This window comes from Coregonus lavaretus (genome assembly GCF_964263955.1).
Source record: "Coregonus lavaretus genome assembly, chromosome: 1".
In the NCBI taxonomy this organism is placed as follows: Eukaryota; Metazoa; Chordata; class Actinopteri; order Salmoniformes; family Salmonidae; genus Coregonus; species Coregonus lavaretus.
Genome location: NC_139988.1, coordinates 42,393,913 through 42,410,534, shown reverse-complemented (window position 1 = coordinate 42,410,534; position 16,622 = coordinate 42,393,913). Strand labels below are relative to the sequence as shown.

The window sequence follows — 16,622 nt, the reverse complement described above, 5'->3', positions numbered from 1 at the left end:
AACTAAATGCATGCTCTTCATTCGAACGCTGCTGGCACCTGCCCACCCGACTAGAATCACTACTCTCGACGGGTCTGACCTAGAGTATGTGGACAACTGCAAATACCTAGGTGTCTGGTTAGACTGTAAACTCTCCTTCAAGACTCACATTAAGAATCTCCAATCCAAAGTTAAATCTAGAATCGGCTTCCTATTTCGCAACAAAGCCTCCTTCACTCATGCTGCCAAACATGCCCTCCTAAAACTGACTATCCTACCGATCCTTGACTTCGGCGATGTCATTTACAAAATAGCCTCCAACACTCTACTCAGCAAATTGGATGTAGTCTATCACAGTGCCATCCGTTTTGTCTCCAAAGCCCCATACACTACCCACCACTGTGACCTGTACACTCTTGTTGGCTGGTCCTCACTACATGTTCGTCGTCAAACCCACTGGCTCCAGGCCATCTATAAATCACTGCTAGGCAAATCCCCGCCTTATCTTAGCTCATTGGTCACCATAGCAGCACCCACCCGTAGTCTGCGCTCCAGCAGGTATATCTCACTGGTCATCCCCAAAGCCAACACCTCCTTTGGCCGCCTTTCCTTCCAGTTCTCTGCTGCCAATGACTGGAACAAATTGCAAAAATCTCTGAAGCTGGAGACTCTTATCTCCCTCACTAACTTTAAGCATCAGTTGTCAGAGCACCTTACTGATCACTGCACCTGTACACAGCCCATCTGAAATTAGCCCACCCAACTACCTCATCCCTATATTATTATTTATTTTGCTCTTTTGCACCCCAGTATCTCTATTTGCACATAATCTCTTGCACATCTAGCATTCCAGTGTTAATACTAATTGTAATTATTTTGCACTATAGCCTATTTATTGCCTTACCTCCATAACTTGCTACATTTGCACACACTGTATATATATTTTCTGTTGTATTTTTTGACTTTATGTTATTTTTATCCCATATGTAACTCTGTGTTGTTGTTTTTATCGCACTGCTTTGCTTTATCTTGGCCAGGTCGCAGTTGTAAATGAGAACTTGTTCTCAACTGGCTTACCTGGTTAAATAAAGGTGAAATAAAAAATAAAAATAAACATTATTGGATGTTTGAAGTGATCCATGTACCCCACTGGGCAAAAACAGGTTAACCCTAACTTTTAACCTAAATCCAATTATCTTTTTTATTTATTTCACGTTGAATTCACGTTAGTTGACAACTCAACCAAATGTATATCAAGACTCGATGTTGAACTGTCGTCTGTGCCCAGTGGGATGGTCTTGCTGAAAAACATTGTCAAATTAAGTCATTGCTGGTGCTAATACAGTGAGGGAAAAAAGTATTTGATCCCCTGCTGATTTTGTACGTTTGCCCTTTGACAAAGACATGATCAGTCTATAATTTTAATGGTAGGTTTATTTGAACAGTGAGAGACAGAATAACAACAACAAAAATCCAGAAAAATGCATGTAAAAAATGTTATAAATTGATTTGTATTTTAATGAGGGAAATAAGTATTTGACCCCTCTGCAAAACATGACTTAGTACTTGGTAGCAAAACCCTTGTTGGCAATCACAGCGGTCAGACGTTTCTTGTAGTTGGCCACCAGGTTTGCACACATCTCAGGAGGGATTTTGTTCCACTCCTCTTTGCAGATCTTCTCCAAGTCATTAAGGTTTCGAGGCTGATGTTTGGCAACTCAAACCTTCAGCTCCCTCCACATATTTTCTATGGGATGAAGGTCTGTAGACTGGCTAGGCCACTCCAGGACCTTAATGTCCTTCTTCTTGAGCCACACCTTTGTTGCCTTGGTCGTGTGTTTTGGGTCATTGTCATGCTGGAATCCCCATCCACGACCCATTTTCAATGTCCTGGCTGAGGGAAGGAGGTTCTCACCCAAGATTTGACGGTACATGGCCCCGTCCATCGTCCCTTTGATGCGGTGAAGTTGTCCTGTCCCCTTAGCAGAAAAACACCCCCAAAGCATAATGTTTCCACCTCCATGTTTGATGGTGGGGATGGTGTTCTTGGGGTCATAGGCAGCATTCCTCCTCCTCCAAACACAGCGAGTTGAGTTGATGCCAAAGAGCTCGATTTTGGTCTCATCTGACCACAACACTTTCACCCAGTTCTCCTCTGAATCATTCAGATGTCCATTGGACATTTTCAGACGGCCCTAGATATGTGCTTTCTTGAGCAGGGTGACCTTGCGGGCGCTGCAGGATTTCAGACCTTCACGGCGTAGTGTGTTACCAATTGTTTTCTTGGTGACTATGGTCCCAGCTGCCTTGAGATCATTGACAAGATCCTCCCGTGTAGTTCTGGGCTGATTCCTCATCGTTCTCATGATCATTGCAACTCCACGAGGTGAGATCTTGCTTGGAGCCCCAGGCCGAGGGAGATTGACAGTTCTTTTGTGTTTCTTCCATTTGCGATTAATCGCACCAACTGTTGTCACCTTCTCACCAAGCTTCTTGGCTATGGTCTTGTAGCCCATTCCAGCCTTGTGTAGGTCTACAATCTTGTCCCTGACATCCTTGGAGAGCTCTTTGGTCTTGGCCATGGTGGAGAGTTTGGAATCTGATTGATTGATTGCTTCTGTGGACAGGTGTCTTTTATACAGGTAACAAACTGAGATTAGGAGCACTCCCTTTAAGAGTGTGCTCCTAATCTCAGCTCGTTACCTGTATAAAAGACACCTGGGAGCCAGAAATCTTTCTGATTGAGAGGGGGTCAAATACTTATTTCCCTCATTAAAATGCAAATCAATAAGTAACATTTTTTAGATGTGTTTTTCTGGATTTGTTTTGTTGTTATTCGGTCTCTCACTGTTCAAATACACCTACCATTAAAATTATAGACTGATCATGTCTTGGTCAGTGGGCAAACATACAAAATCAGCAGTGGATCAAATACTTTTTTCCCTCACTGTATGGTTAACCCAGCGAGGTTAGGAAAGAAGCTTTCCTTTGGCAATGCTAAATGAAAGTCCTGTGCTCTAGTGTTTCACTGCAGCTGAGGCCCGCCCTCCTGAGCTCCACTCCAGCCCACTCATCTGGTTCTATTTAAGGCCTTCAGTGTCGACTCTTATGATTGGCGTACACAACCCCCCTACTCTTCCTCCAGATCCAGCCCCAACAAGGAGAAGGAGGCTTTTTAACAGACTGTTTATTTTCCAGGGGAAACCGTTCCTTTCTCCCACTCCACTGTCCCATCTACAACCGGCTGCTGCTCCTTCTCTTTCTCTCTCTACTGCTTTCCTCTTTTTCTCTCCATCCATTCCTATTTTTCTATCTCAAGTTTGGACTATGGATAAGGCCCCCCCAACAGCGTAGAATAGGTTCTCTTCAGCAAACTGCTTGATGTATTTTGGGAGACTTCCAGTTTAATAGGCTTTCCTTTTAGAATCTCCACTGCCCCTGATTTTGGGCTGGTGGGGGATCCAGCTATATGGCCAGACTCTTGGGAAAATGCACAGAGCCCAGCGTGTGTTTCCATTGGCTAAGGTCTACTGACAAATTGGCCTATGGCGCAGCGGGTGCCTGGCGGTCGCGCTCGCGTACCCATGACCGGGAGCTGGCTGACAGCGTGTTTTTTCCCATCAACCCCAGGCTTGGATGGTGCGGATCCTATGCTACTGGAGCAGTACATGGTGGTTGCCAACTATGAGAAGCAGGAGCCGGCGGAAATCAGCCTGCAGGCCGGCAAACTGGTAGACGTCATCGATAAGAGCGAGAGTGGTGAGTGACCAACTTACACACACATGCACACATACATGCGCACGCATTCATCCACACTTTCTGGCCAGCATCCACATGATAATTCCCATTTTCACCTCTGTCTGGGGTTCATGTCTTTCTTTCATCCCCAATAGTTCCCCTTCTTCCTCCCTTCTCTCCCCCCCCCTCCTTTCCCCCTCTCTCCCCTCCCTCTATGTCCACAGCCTTCAAACTGTGCCTTAGTCCTGGAGGCTCGCTTTGGCCTGCAGAGAGGCCTGTTTTTTCCCCTTGTTGGTTTAGGCCGGGGGCCAGAATGTTGCCTTTTGTAGGAGGAATGTCTCCCAGACTCCTATATTAATTATCCTGCTCACTTTAATGGGAAGACAGATAGACATGCTGGATTTACATATGCCAGCTGCACGGGGTCCTGAGTCAGCTGTTTAACCTCTGAAAATGGAGTGCTAGGATCGCTAACCCTGCACGCACAGCCCTTAAGATCCTTAAAAAAGGAACTGAAAATGATCTTCATCTGGCCCTTGTTATGAGATTCATTAAATTAGGGGTGGTACATGTTACACAGAGCTTCATATATTGACTATTATGCATATCATGCCCTCCAGTAGAAATAATTAAATGATCTATCCTGTATACATACAGTGAGGGAAAAAAGTATTTGATTCCCTGCTGATTTTGTACGTTTGCCCACTGACAAAGAAATGATCAGTCTATAATTTTAATGGTAGGTTTATTTGAACAGTGAGAGACAGAATAACAACAACAAAATCCAGGAAAACGCATGTCAAAAATGTTATTTATTGATTTGCATTTTAATGAGGGAAATAAGTATTTGACCCCCTCTCAATCAGAAAGATTTCTGGCTCCCAGGTGTCTTTTATACAGGTAACGAGCTGAGATTAGGAGCACACTCTTAAAGGGAGTGCTCCTAATCTCAGTTTGTTACCTGTATAAAAGACACCTGTCCACAGAAGCAATCAATCAACCAGATTCCAAACTCTCCACCATGGCCAAGACCAAAGAGCTCTCCAAGGACGTCAGGGACAAGATTGTAGACCTACACAATGCTGGAAAGGGCTACAAGACCATCGCCAAGCAGCTTGGTGAGAAGGTGACAAAAGTTGATGCGATTATTCGCAAATGGAAGAAACACAAAATAGCTGTCAATCTCCCACGGCCTGGGGCTCCATGCAACATCTCGCTTCGTGGAGTTCCAATGATCATGAGAACGGTGAGGAATCAGCCCAGAACTACACGGGAGGATCTTGTCAATGATCTCAAGGCAGCTGGGACCATAGTCACCAAGAAAACAATTGGTAACACACTACACCGTGAAGGACTGAAATCCTGCAGCGCCCGCAAGGTCCCCCTGCTCAAGAAAGCACAAATACAGGGCCGTCTGAAGTTTGCCAATGAACATCTGAATGATTAAGAGGAGAACTGGGTGAAAGTGTTGTGGTCAGATGAGACCAAAATCAAGCTCTTTGGCATCAACTCAACTCGCCGTGTTTGGAGGAGAAGGAATGCTGCCTATGACCCCAAGAACACCATCCCCACCGTCAAACATGGAGGTGGAAACATTTTGCTTTGGGGGTGTTGTTCTGCTAAGTGGACAGGACAATTTCACCGCATCAAAGGGACGATGGACGGGGCCATGTACCGTCAAATCTTGGGTGAGAACCTCCTTCCCTCCGCCAGGACATTGAAAATGGGTCGTGGATGGGTATTCCAGCATGACAATGACCCAAAACACACGGCCAAGGCAACAAAGGAGTGGCTCAAGAAGAAGCACATTAAGGTCCTGGAGTGGCCTAGCCAGTCTCCAGTCCTTAATCCCAAAGAAAATATGTGGAGGGAGCTGAAGGTTCGAGTTGCCAAACATCAGCCTCAAAACCTTAATGACTTGGAGAATATCTGCAAAGAGGAGTGGAACAAAATCCCTCCTGAGATGTGTGCAAACCTGGTGGCCAACTACAAGAAACGTCTGACCTCTGTGATTGCCAACAAGGGTTTTGCCACCAAGTTTTGCAGAGGGGTCAAATACTTATTTCCCTCATTAAAATGCAAATCAATTGATAACATTTTTGCCATGCGTTTTTCAGGATTTTTTTTCTTGTTATTCTGTCTCTCACTGTTCAAATAAACCTATCATTAAAATTATAGACTGATCATGTCTTTGTCAGTTGGCAAACATACAAAATCAGCAGGGGATAAAATACTTTTTTCCCTCACTGTATGTTGGTCTTACTTGATATATCAGTGTTTACTTTTGCCTATACAATTTGACCCAGTTAAGACTCACTAACTCTTGCACTATAACATACAAACACACCTCACCATTAACTGAACCACAGTTTTAGCTGACGCAGCATAAGGAAACCTGTCTAGTTTTCCTTTCCCTTCAGCAGAATGAAATAATAAGTTTTGTCATATCTATCTCCAAAGCCTGTAGAGAGAGAGACAGGCTCAGTAACAGAGGTTGACATCCTGGCTTAAATGGTGTGCCCAGACAGTAAAGCAGTAATGGGACTCGTGTGTTCTTCAAAGAGGAGGGGAAACAGTGATTAGAAAAGCAATTTGACTTAGGTTTCACATTGGGTGTGAGTAAAACCCCATGCCATAGAAGCCTAAAGGACTCAGACTGCTTTGAAGTGTCTGTACCCACCCTTTGAGTTCCTCCGTTTATTTTTCCTTCTTGGTCCAGTTGGATTTTGATCCCACTAGGGATGCACTTTGAGGCAGATTTCCAAACACCTTGAAGTCCTATGCCTTAGGCCTTGACTTGAGTGCTTTCCTCCATAATAAGCATGGAGCATGATGGATGATGCTGTTGACTGGGCTATTGATGGCTGCAGTACATTTAGATGACTACAGGGTAAATCTGTCACTGGTCAGAGAGTTCACCCACCTGCAAGTCTAACTGAATCACAGTCTGATTCATAGGAATACAACCAGTAGTGTTAAGATGGGATTTGGCATCAAGAACTCAAGTACTGTAGGCAGGGGACTCCCAAGTATTACAGAGGTAGCTAAATCTGAACCCCTCGGAGCACTGTGTTCAACAGAATGGTTAGCATTATCTGAAGCCTGTAGTGTTTAACAGAACAGTTAGCATTAGCTGAAGCCTGTAGTGTTCAACATAATGGTTAGCATTAGCTGAAGCATGTATTGTTCATCAGAATGGTTAACATTAGCTGAAGCCTGTAGTGTTCATCAGAATGGTTAGTATTAGTTGAAGCCTGCAGTGCTCATCAGAATGGTTAGCATTAGCTGAAGCCTGCAGTGTTCATTAGAATGGTTAGCATTAGCTGAAGCCTGTTGTGTTCAACAGTATGGTTAGCATTAGCTGAAGCCATGACACCTCCTGGACAGCATGGAAGATGGCTAAGCTGCAATGTGGGTGACATTAGTCCTAAGCCTCATGCCAATGCTAACAATTCCAGGTGCGCGTAAAATACTTTAAAGTCCATTTAGCTAGCATCCATTTCTCCCAGAATAAGTTAATACATTTTATGGCATCTGAGGTTGATTTCTGAATCCCACACTTTCAGTACTGAACCAGTTAGTTATATGCTTTTTATGACCCCAGAGCTACTTAAATGTCTCTAGTACTTTGCTGTGGAATGACACAAGTTGTTGCAGGTCTTGTAGAGGCTTGTGGATTTCTTAAATGGTGTGAATATGGTGTTAATATGGTACTATGCCTCTCTTACAGACTCTCATTTGTCCAATGAAGAATATGGCTTAGAATGGAATTTGTCCTTATGTCTGTGTAGTGTCTGCATGGTGTAAGAGCTATTATATTGTGCTCTACTTACCATGTTGGTTCTCAAATTTGAACATAGAAAGCATTTTGATAAGTAACTCTATGTACTTTCCTTGTACAATGTAAATATCTAACTGATTTTACTGTTACCATACCCAAGGATAATGCAATTTTAATGCAAAAGATTGCCCACTGAACTAAAAGAAAGGCACATTTCCTTACCTTGGATTAGATAATATACTTCTGACAGGGGCTTTGAATCTAGGTCAGGTCATGTAGGCACGTTTAGCTTTCTCAGTTTTCCATCTCCATTTCCAGGCCAAGTCATTATTTCCAATTGCGCTGGTTTGTTGATACTGCTTTTGCATATTGGCCTTCAGTCGGTGTCATAGTTGATGTTAATTCATGGTTTGGTGAGAGGGTGTTCCTTGTTATTGGATCAGGTACTGTACCTTGTAAATCAACATAACTCAGAATGGCAACGTGTGATGTGGATGAGCTCCGCTCAGATATATTTATATTTTGATATTTATATTATACAATTCTTGTAAAATAATATTTGTCAAGGCCAGGAATGCTGCACTGCTAGGGCTAATCAAAGACAGAGAAATTGGGCAAGATCTATGTTTTTGGTTATGTTATTTTCAGAGTTGCATAAAAATCAGCTGCCACTTTTTAGGATACTCAAAAGCAGTGTTCCATAAATGTTTTATCCCTGATGCCCTTACAGTTTATTGTATTTGTTTGATTGCAATCCCTCTATTTGTCTATTTTCACGACTGAGTTAGGTCAGAGCCTGCCGGAGAGAGACCCTGGATTTGGAAAGGAGAGGAGAGGAGTGTGGGCCAGAGAGAGAGTCAGGGGGAACATGGAAAAAGGCATTTCCTGCCAAAGTAGCGGTTCAGAGAGGTTGGTTCATTATAATGGCTTAATGGATCCTCCAGGATGCCTCCTCAACTTACAGTGTGTTAGGCTAGGCTAAGCTAGCACACCACTTTTTAACCTTTACTTAACCAGGTGGGTCAATTATGAACAATCTTATATTTGTCTACAGTTTAACTTTTCTTGTTATCGAAATGTATAGGAAAGGTAAAACATTTGCAATCACATTTCCCTCTAGAGGGATGCTACCTACTCTACACCTCAAGGGCAGTGTTAGGCTAGCCTTGCCCAGTCCAACCCAGATAATATCCCTCTAAATCTCTTCTGACCAGTGTGCTTTTACAGTCGCTCTGCTCAAAGCCTTGATCGGCTTTTTAAATTGTAATTTGCCAAATGAACTCCAGGAATCAGGTCTGTCTGCCCCTCAGGCTCCCCATAGCCCCCCTGTACCACCCTGCGTGTGTGTCCATCTATAAACCAATAGCCTGCGTCAGTCAGTGGTGAATTCTGGGAACACTTTGTACGATATTTTATGCTGTTTTAAGGCTCTTAGATGCTAAGGCTGTGTCCCAATTCTCTTCCCTGTCTCTCTTCTCTTGTCTCCCTTCATTCTTGATGGACCATGGATACGTTGAGGAGGTACTTCATGGGTTTCCAACATGTATTTCTCTCTGAGCTTAAATTCTCTCAGATACTGTAGATCAGTGTTCATGAGGGAGATGAGATGTGAATAGGGAGCTGTTTAACACCATTGGGAAACAGGCTTATGCTACGGTCAGACGATGGACATGAACCAATGGATTCGTGAGGTGCCTCTCACTTAGGAATGACAATTAAAGTTAAATAGCATTTTAGAGGGTTGGGCTTTCAGGTACTCCAGGATTTTGCGTCTCACACAAACCATCTGTGCTGCCTAGAGCACGGGTCTGCATATGTACGTAGCTTTAGAGAGGTCAGCACACATTCTAGAGGGGATCCTTTCACATTCTAGGGGGCTGCGTTGGTTGTTCGTTTGGTCAACATTAGTACTTGAGTCGTTTTGTGCCATTTTCACCTCCCACTCTTAACAAAGCCATCACTGGAAATTGGACCCAGTATTTTATGAAAACTGGAAGTGAATGTATTGAACTTTATATATTTCCCCTCTTTGAAACTCTATACAGTGTTAATAAATAAAGAAACTTAAAATGAATGGGGTTATCTACTGCAGTGCTTTCCAGTGGGATCAGATACCTCCAGTAGTGCTGAGGCTCAGCATTCCACATCATCTCAAGCCCAGAGAAAGGGTATTTGATTCAATGTGAGACTTTGGATACCTATAAATAAAATACATACAGCACAGTAGAGACTGAGGCACCTCAATCCTGTGTTAAAACATTGCATATTCTAGTTTAGATGAGTACATATGGTAAACATTCACAGTAAGACAATCTGAAGTTGCTGGCCGGTTCCCATTTTTGTTTGAGCAATAAATGTGTTGTTGATTACAGTAAAATGGAGGCTGGAGTGTTTAACCTGATATAGTGTTTCCAGACAGCAGGTACTGTAGGGGAGACAAATAGGGCTCAGGCCCTCCTCAACAGATAGGTTCCTCTCTTTTGTCCTCCCTCAGAGAAAGAGAGAGGGGCAGAGGGGATATGAGTAATGCTTTATCACTTTGAGGTCTGAGCCAAACATCTGCTAAATTGCTCCAGTTTTTCCTTTCAAGGAATATCCATCCATACTGTAGCAGTACTGCTTTACTTTTCACCCCCTAGAGCCACATTACGACACACATGGCACATTACGACACACATGGCTTACATAATAAGCATTGTTTTTTATGATTCATTTTCTCTGTAAACAAAACAAATACTTTTTTTTTTCAGATGTGTTTGTTAGTGTTTTTGGCTGTGTAAATGAGGCTGACGTAGGCATTTCATCCAGGCATTAAAAGCCTAATTAGATAGTTGGCAACTACATACTTTTTTATCATGGTTTCCTTGCAGTACAACCACCGACGTTGTCAAGACAAACCATTGTATTGTTTGCTGTACATTTGGGACATTTAAGTTTGTTTTTTGTGGTAAAAGACTAAAGGTTCAGTGGAGTAATGCAAGACCACCACCAGATAGTTGTGGGTTTGACCCTGTTGTCTCACTATTGTCTCACTATTGTCTCACTGAACCACTGACCTAAAGGAGAGGGCACAGAACTTAGCACAACTCAGTGAGGAGATGAGGAGAAAAGCACTGCATGGACCTGAACATAAACATTATGAAATTACTCCTAATTCAAGTGAATGTTTGTTATGTTTATTTGTCACAGAACCATTTGCAATGGATCCTTGCAATTGCCCCTAAAAGCTAGTTGTTGGGAACTACAGTAGAGAAGGGAAATAATGTTTACTTTATCCATTACTTCCTCAGCACAGCTAGTGATGCAGACAGAGACACAGATGATAAAGATTTGTACAGCTGCAGGAGGCACAGACACAGATGAGGATGTTGATAGAGATGACAGACATACGGTAGATAGATGGACACAGATAAAGACACAGCTGTAGGTGTATTCATATATCTCTCCACTCCCTCCCCGTTGGGTCCAGTCCCAGCCCTGCTGGTCAATGTATCAAATCGTGCATGATACACACAGAAATGCACATGCATATACACACAGACACACACATCCTGGGATACGGAAAAGTGTGCATATCTATCAAAACTAAATTTTCACGATCTCGTATCTCACCTTTCAACAGCTGTATGTCTACTCAGTTCTAAACTTTCATACATGTCACCAAATCATTTTCAGGGGGTTCATCTTTAAATGTATGTTCCTGTGTGATGGTATTTTGCCAAAACACCTTGAATGTGCTCTAGAAAACAGAAACAGTTGTAGCACTGGAATATTAACATTATTTATTACTGAAAGACCAGAGACAGACTCTCTGAAAAAAGTATGTTTTTCGGTTCCCTGTAATTCGCACCTGTGTGTTATTATAAACCTGCATTGGCAAGGAAACATACTTGTATTACCTCTTTTGAGGTTCAGTGAACTTAGCCTAAGCACCTGCCATATGGGAACAAGGTTGAAAAATAATGTTGAGGCAGTCCTAGCCATCAATAACAGAGTGTATTTACTCAAACCTCTTAAGGGACAGACACACAGGCGTGTACATTTTAGTAATTTAGCAGCTGCTCTTATCCAAAGCGACTTACAGGAGCAATTAGGGTTAAGTGCCTTGCTCAAGGGCATATTGACTGATTTTGTTTCTCGGGGATTCGAATCAGCGACCTTTCGGTTGGCCGTTCCTGGCCCAAAGCTCTTAACCGCTAGACTACCTGCCCGTTTGCCGGCCAAGAGTACTTAGTAACTCTGAACAGATTGCCAACTGTAATTTGCAAACCAATTCTACATGTAGAATTGCACGAAAATGTCGGAAGTCAGACACCCACCAGCGAGTGGTCCCTAAAACACACCTCAGCGAACAAACGGCAGATAAACAGCAGATCGACATTCGGTGTGGTGTGTGCGCTGCCTTATTAAAGTGGGCATTTGTCTTTGCCATAATGTATATTCAGATGTCTAACTTTCAAATGTGCTTTCAAATTAAGGTACCACATTCCTACACCTTATTCCCATATTTCCCATATTAGCTAGCAAGACCTCAATTATCTCGTACCCCTCCACATCGACTTGGTACTGATACCCCATGTAAATAGCCAAGTTATTGTTACTCATTGTATATTTTTTACTTTTATTATTACGTGTTATTACTTTTCTATTATTTATATATTTTCTCTCTCTCTGCATTGTTGGGAAGGGCCCATAAGAAATCATTTCACTGTTAGTCTACATTGTTGTTTACAAATCATGTGACATATTCAATTTGATTTGTGATGTGACAATACCTTTAGCCAGCCAACAGAGAGGAAGAGGCGAAGCAATGGAATTGCAGCAAATGTTCCCTACTAACATACAGTGGGGAAAAAAAAGTATTTAGTCAGCCACCAATTGTGCAAGTTCTCCCACTTAAAAAGATGAGAGAGGCCTGTAATTTTCATCATAGGTACACGTCAACTATGACAGACAAATTGAGATTTTTTTTCTCCAGAAAATCACATTGTAGGATTTTTTATGAATTTATTTGCAAATTATGGTGGAAAATAAGTATTTGGTCACCTACAAACAAGCAAGATTTCTGTCTCTCACAGACCTGTAACTTCTTATTTAAGAGGCTCCTCTGTCCTCCACTCGTTACCTGTATTAATGGCACCTGTTTGAACTTGTTATCAGTATAAAAGACACCTGTCCACAACCTCAAACAGTCACACTCCAAACTCCACTATGGCCAAGACCAAAGAGCTGTCAAAGGACACCAGAAACAAAATTGTAGACCTGCACCAGGCTGGGAAGACTGAATCTGCAATAGGTAAGCAGCTTGGTTTGAAGAAATCAACTGTGGGAGCAATTATTAGGAAATGGAAGACATACAAGACAACTGATAATCTCCCTCGATCTGGGGCTCCACGCAAGATCTCACCCCGTGGGGTCAAAATGATCACAAGAACGGTGAGCAAAAATCCCAGAACCACACGGGGGGACCTTGTGAATGATCTGCAGAGAGCTTGGACCAAAGTAACAAAGCCTACCATCAGTAACACACTACGCCACCAGGGACTCAAATCCTGCAGTGCCAGACGTGTCCCCCTGCTTAAGCCAGTACATGTCCAGGCCCGTCTGAAGTTTGCTAGAGTGCATTTGGATGATCCAGAAGAGGATTGGGAGAATGTCATATGGTCAGATGAAACCAAAATATAACTTTTTGTTGAAAACTCAACTCGTCGTGTTTGGAGGACAAAGAATGCTGAGTTGCATCCAAAGAACACCATACCTACTGTGAAGCATGGGGGTGGAAACATCATGCTTTGGGGCTGTTTTTCTGCAAAGGGACCAGGACGACTGATCCGTGTAAAGGAAAGAATGAATGGGGCCATGTATTGTGAGTTTTTGAGTGAAAACCTCCTTCCATCAGCAAGGGCATTGAAGATGAAACGTGGCTGGGTCTTTCAGCATGACAATGATCCCAAACACACCGCCCGGGCAACGAAGGAGTGGCTTCGTAAGAAGCATTTCAAGGTCCTGGAGTGGCCTAGCCAGTCTCCAGATCTCAACCCCATAGAAAATCTTTGGAGGGAGTTGAAAGTCAGTGTTGCCCAGCGACAGCCCCAAAACATCACTGCTCTAGAGGAGATCTGCATGGAGGAATGGGCCAAAATACCAGCAACAGTATGTGAAAACCTTGTGAAGACTTACAGAAAACGTTTGACCTGTGTCATTGCCAACAAAGGGTATATAACAAAGTATTGAGAAACTTTTGTTATTGACCAAATACTTATTTTCCACCATAATTTGCAAATAAATTCATAAAAAATCCTACAATGTGATTTTCTGGATATTTTTTCTCATTTTGTCTGTCATAGTTGACGTGTACCTATGATGAAAATTACAGGCCTCTCTCATCTTTTTAAGTGGGAGAACTTGCACAATTGGTGGCTGACTAAATAATTTTTTCCCCCACTGTAGCTGGCTAGCCAGGTGGGTAGTAGACTGAGGCTAATATTATCGTTCTGTCATCATCAGCATTATGGGAATCCTTGTTCTATGTGGCATAGTGACACGGCAACAGTCAGAGGAGTGGTGGGGGTTATGTTAATGTCAGAAGTTAACTGCACTCTCGTGACCAAAAAATGCTAGCTAGCTTTTTTAGCAAACATTTTTACCTTGTTGCAATCCGTTTTATAAGCGCATTAACACACTCCAGACTCTGCATTGCCAGGGAATTACTGCACTCCTCAGCAGTTGAAAGGCTCCAGTCCAAAGTACTGTGGACAAGATTTTATTTATTTTAGCTCTCCGTTCTCCATTTAATTTATTAGCGCAGGGTTTATATGAAGCCACAGGTTTGGTGTAAAGATTGAACACATTACATGGCTTGTTAGGACCTTGAACCTTTGCCAATGCGGGGGCGCAGGGCCAGATCCAAACAGCAAGGCCTTCTAGTCTCTAGACCCACACAAAGTCAATCTAAAGTAACATCTACATTAAAACTGCTGCTGAAGCATGTGTGATTGCATTTCCAATGAACCCTCAGGTCTTCTTTATGGGGGATGTGAAGAGCTGTCGGCCATCTTGGATGCTGCTTTCCACAACAAATAGAGCATTCGTGGAGCGCCACATCACAGAGGAGGTTTATTTATTACTTTTTTGTATTAATTTTTTACTTTTTACCCCACAATTACGTGAGATCCAATTGGTAGTTACAGTCTTGTCCCATTGCTGCAACTCCTGTACGGACTCGGGAGAGGCAAAGGTTGAGAGCCACGCGTCCTCCAAAACACGACCCTGTGAGGCCGCACTGCTCGCTTAAGCCGCACCAATGTGTCGGAGGAAACTCTGTACAACTGGCGACCGTGTCAGCGTGCATGCGCCTAGCCTGCCACAAGAGTCGCTAGAGCACGATGGGACAAGGACATCCTGGCCGGCCAAACCGTCCCCTAACCCGGACGACGCTGGGCCAATTGTGCGCAGCCTCATTGGTTTCCCGGTCGCGGCCAGCTGCGGGACCCGGGATCGAACCTGGGTCTGTAGTGACGCCTCAAGCACTGCGATGCAGTGCTTTAGACCGCTTCGCCACTCGGGAGGCCCATTTGCGAGGGGTTTTGTCACTTCACTCTCCTGCAGAGAACAGCCATGACCTCTCCAGAGCTAGGCGACAGAGAAAGGGTGTTGAAAAGCCTATGTGGCAGCAGCCAAGGGTCTGGTTTTTCAAAAAGTTATCTGATTGGATTACCCCTATCAGATAGGATTAAATGTTAGAATTTAGTTTTTCAAAACTGAAAAATGGGATTCGGTTTCTCCGGATAGGGATAAGGATTTGGTAATCCAATCTGATCTTTAATCAGGGATTGTAGGTGATTAGGATAGTTTTGATTCCAAAAATCATGATTATTTTGATCCCACTAGAAGGGTGGATTCAGGGTGGATTTGGAAAGGTGAAAGGCACTACAACCAAGAAATGTCAATGTAACTAAGGTGAGGAGGTTTAAAAAATGTTATTACATCTAAAATCCAAAGGATAATTATGTTAAAATGACTGCCGTATAGGTATGTGGTAAATTGTTATGTTAAGTTAAGTGTCACTACTTACTTATAAGTGATATGCAGGCTCTATTCTTTTTTTTTTCAAGGTACCTTTATTCATGTATAGTGAACAAAAAGATAAACCCAACATGCAACAATTTCAAAGATTTTACTGAGTTACAGTTTAGAGAAGGAAACCAGTCAATTGAAATAAATTAATTAGGCCTTAATCTATGAATTTCACATGACTGGGCAGGGGTTCAGCCATGGATGGGCCTGGGAGGGCATAGGCCCACCCAATTGGCAGCAAGGTCCACCCACTGGTGAGCCAGGCCTAGCCAATCAGAACGTACTGCCAAATTAGCTAAAACGATGTTTGAGGCAGTTTATGGTAGAGAAATGAAGATTCCGTTCTCAGGCAACAACGCTGGTGGACATACCTGCAGTCCGCATGCCAATTGCACACACTCTCAAAACTTGAGACATCTGTGGCATTGTGTTGTGTGACAAAACTGCACATTTTAAAGTGGCCTTTTATTGTTCCCAGCACAAGGTGCACCTGTCTAATGATCATGCTGTTTAATCAGCTTCTTGATATGTCACACCTGTCAGTGGGATGGAGTATCTTGGCGGCAAAGGAGAAATGCTCACTAACAGGGATGTAAACACATTTGTGCACTAAATCTGAGATAAATAAGATTTTTGTGTGTATGAAAAATTGCTGGGATTTTTTTTTTTGCTCATGATGGGACCAACACTTTATATGTTGCGTTTATATTTTTGTTCAGTGTAGTTTACTAATTTCTGTTTCCCCAGGTTGAAGTAGTACCACAACCAGTCCAGTAGATGGGAAGGTGTAGGCCTGTTTAAAGCATGAACAAATGGATTATGTGATCTTGATATTGTGGTATCTGGATCTGAATGATCCTATCCGATTCTTTTCTGAAAAACCAGTTAAAAAATAGCCAGATTGATCTGATCTTGGATAGCAAAAAAAGAGGATTACAGAATCCGACTAATTCTGATCCAAATAAATAGTTTTGAAAAACCTGGCTGTCTTATTGGCTAAACAAAATGTTGTTGGAAAACTTGCCCAGTAGATTACATTACAGAGACT

The 16,622-nt window shown here is 42.8% G+C and overlaps 1 protein-coding gene across 1 annotated transcript in view; it reads left to right on the top strand.

Moving 5' to 3' along the window:
• Window positions 1-16,622, top strand: part of LOC311133193 (SH3 and PX domain-containing protein 2A-like) — a gene marked incomplete at both ends in the record, with an annotated part of 119,510 nt that overhangs the window by 81,680 nt on the left and 21,208 nt on the right. Inside the window, one exon of the mRNA XM_084166649.1 lies at window positions 3,610-3,738. Within this exon, the coding sequence (XP_084022775.1) occupies window positions 3,610-3,738 (129 nt within the window). The remainder of the gene's footprint in view (window positions 1-3,609; window positions 3,739-16,622) is intronic.